At 40.6% G+C, this 1,993-nt stretch overlaps 1 protein-coding gene across 1 annotated transcript; it reads left to right on the forward strand.

Moving 5' to 3' along the window:
- Positions 1-1,235: 1,235 nt before the first annotated feature.
- On the forward strand, positions 1,236-1,762 carry LOC125588817. The gene is made up of 2 exons (XM_048760654.1): positions 1,236-1,441; positions 1,524-1,762. The coding sequence occupies exons 1-2, from the start codon at positions 1,291-1,293 to the stop codon at positions 1,652-1,654; spliced, it is 282 nt and encodes a 93-aa protein (XP_048616611.1). The 5' UTR covers positions 1,236-1,290; the 3' UTR covers positions 1,655-1,762.
- Positions 1,763-1,993: the final 231 nt, after the last annotated feature.

Consider the following 1,993-nt stretch of genomic DNA (forward strand, 5'->3'; position numbering starts at 1 on the left):
GTTAATAGCCACAACCAACTGGACCAGGTTTGCTTTGGTAATATGGGCTATGTTCATTCAGTGTCCTTACAAAATGTAGTTTCAACTTTATTGGCGTAAAAATAAACAAAGTCAACCGTTTTATGGAGTTTGATTTTCAACTTTTGACGAAAACTAGTAATCAATATCTTAAATACATTATCAGCTTGCTCGCCTTGACCACCTGATCACTTGGCCAGCCGGTAAACCATTTCTCAAGGTCCTTCCCGGATAATGTGACAGAAATTTCTATGAAAACTTTTTGATTTGCTGTTTTTGTACCGTCTCATTTTTTGTTGTACCTTTTTATGTTTTTTTTTTTCTCACAGGTAGATTTATTAACGGGTCTAATCCCAATAAGAACAAAGCCCAAAACAGTACAACATTAATACAACAAAAGGCCCAAACAGAAAGGGCGAACTTAAACAAACGCTTAGGACCGTCAGCTCAATAAACGCAAACCGTTGGGAAGGAAACAACGAACACGTCACCCACCACGTGCAGGAACGCCCAGCATTCTCAGGACACGCGTCAAGGCGAGCGATCACTTCCTTCGCCGGAATCAGAGAAGATGAGCGTCGGAGCTCCGCCATCAGCGAAGAAACGAACCTGTGGAGAACCAACAGAGTAGTTCTCACAAAAGTTCTAACCGTGATTTCTAGTCTGATGAATCGTCGCATCTAGAAGGATAACCACCGTCTTCAATCGATCCAACAAGCTCCGATCTTCCGAAGGAGAGGAAGAAAAGAGAATCGGATAGAGAGTCAGTGAAGAAGATGAAGCAAGACGCGACGATCGAAACAAAAGCCAGTGAAATCGGTGCTTTATAAGCCACCGTTTCCCGGAATCGAAGCCGGCGAAGCAGTGCTATGAGAGCCACCGCAGCCCAGAGTCAGAAGCCCGAACGTCGGGAAGCAAAGTCGAAGAGAAACCGGCAACAAAAACGGCAAGCTTTCTCTCTTCCCTGTGAAAAATACGAGAGCGTGAACAGAGATGAGAGAGAAAGCTTGTGCCTTTTTATGTTACAACACACGCGAAATTGAACCTTTTGTTTATTATTTATAAAAAATATATATAGTATCCTCTAGTTCAGAAACAGAGTTGCGGTAGAGTTTGGCCTTACCTTACATGTGGGTCAGTCTAGTAATTTAAGGACATTTGACTTCTCATTCAGCACACAAAGAGACTTTGAATCCTAAATTGGACAGTGGAAAAGTCGTCCTCGGAAAACGCATATAAATACTTTTTCTTTATAATGTATATCAATACCATATGTGCTCTGATATCATAATCCATAACAATAGAAGTGCATCAATGGCGTTTCACAGTGAAAAGTCCATCTTAGTGAAGGTGGTCTTCTCTCTGCTACTTCTTCTTCCCCTATCACAAAGCAACGCTGCTCGTGTTCCTTCGACCCCCAGAGGTACTGAACTTGTCAACCTATCTATATAGACAATCATTAATAATTCCAATGTATTAGTTTGATGAAGTATGTGTACTTTCAGTTCCCATTGGCCCCAGGCGACCGATTTGCCCGGCTTGTGTGTGTTGCGAGCCAGCGCCAATAGGAAGGTGCTGCAGATGTTGTGCATCTCCTATCGTCACTCAGACTCATCACCACTCTCAATCTCCATGAAAAACATAAAACAATAAAGCCCGACTAATGATGAATCATAAAGAAAGTCCTTTGTAGTCCATGTTTCTGCTTCCATGTCCTAATAAAATAATAACACTCTAATTTTAATATCAGCTCTTTATTTTGTTGGTTGATAATTGAGTTTCTCTATGTTTACGGCTGTGACTTTAGATAAGTTGGAATAGTTCCTTCAAGATTCACAAGGAATAAGAGACGCAAGTCTTCTTCATTAGTATACTACTAACATAACTCTTACTATTCGTAACACAACTATTTATTTGTAATGACAAAAAGTTTCACTTGTAATGACAAAATATAAGCCCAGCCCAAGTATTCATT

Source organism: Brassica napus, chromosome C6, assembly GCF_020379485.1.
Source record: "Brassica napus cultivar Da-Ae chromosome C6, Da-Ae, whole genome shotgun sequence".
NCBI classification, from domain to species: domain Eukaryota; kingdom Viridiplantae; phylum Streptophyta; class Magnoliopsida; order Brassicales; family Brassicaceae; genus Brassica; species Brassica napus.

Coding starts and splice junctions, on each gene's coding strand:
- LOC125588817 (XM_048760654.1), top strand. CDS start 1,291: ATGTGCTCTGATATCATAATCCATAACAATAGAAGTGCATCAATGGCG. Junction 1,442..1,523: donor TGTTCCTTCGACCCCCAGAG/GTACTGAACTTG, acceptor GTGTACTTTCAG/TTCCCATTGGCCCCAGGCGA.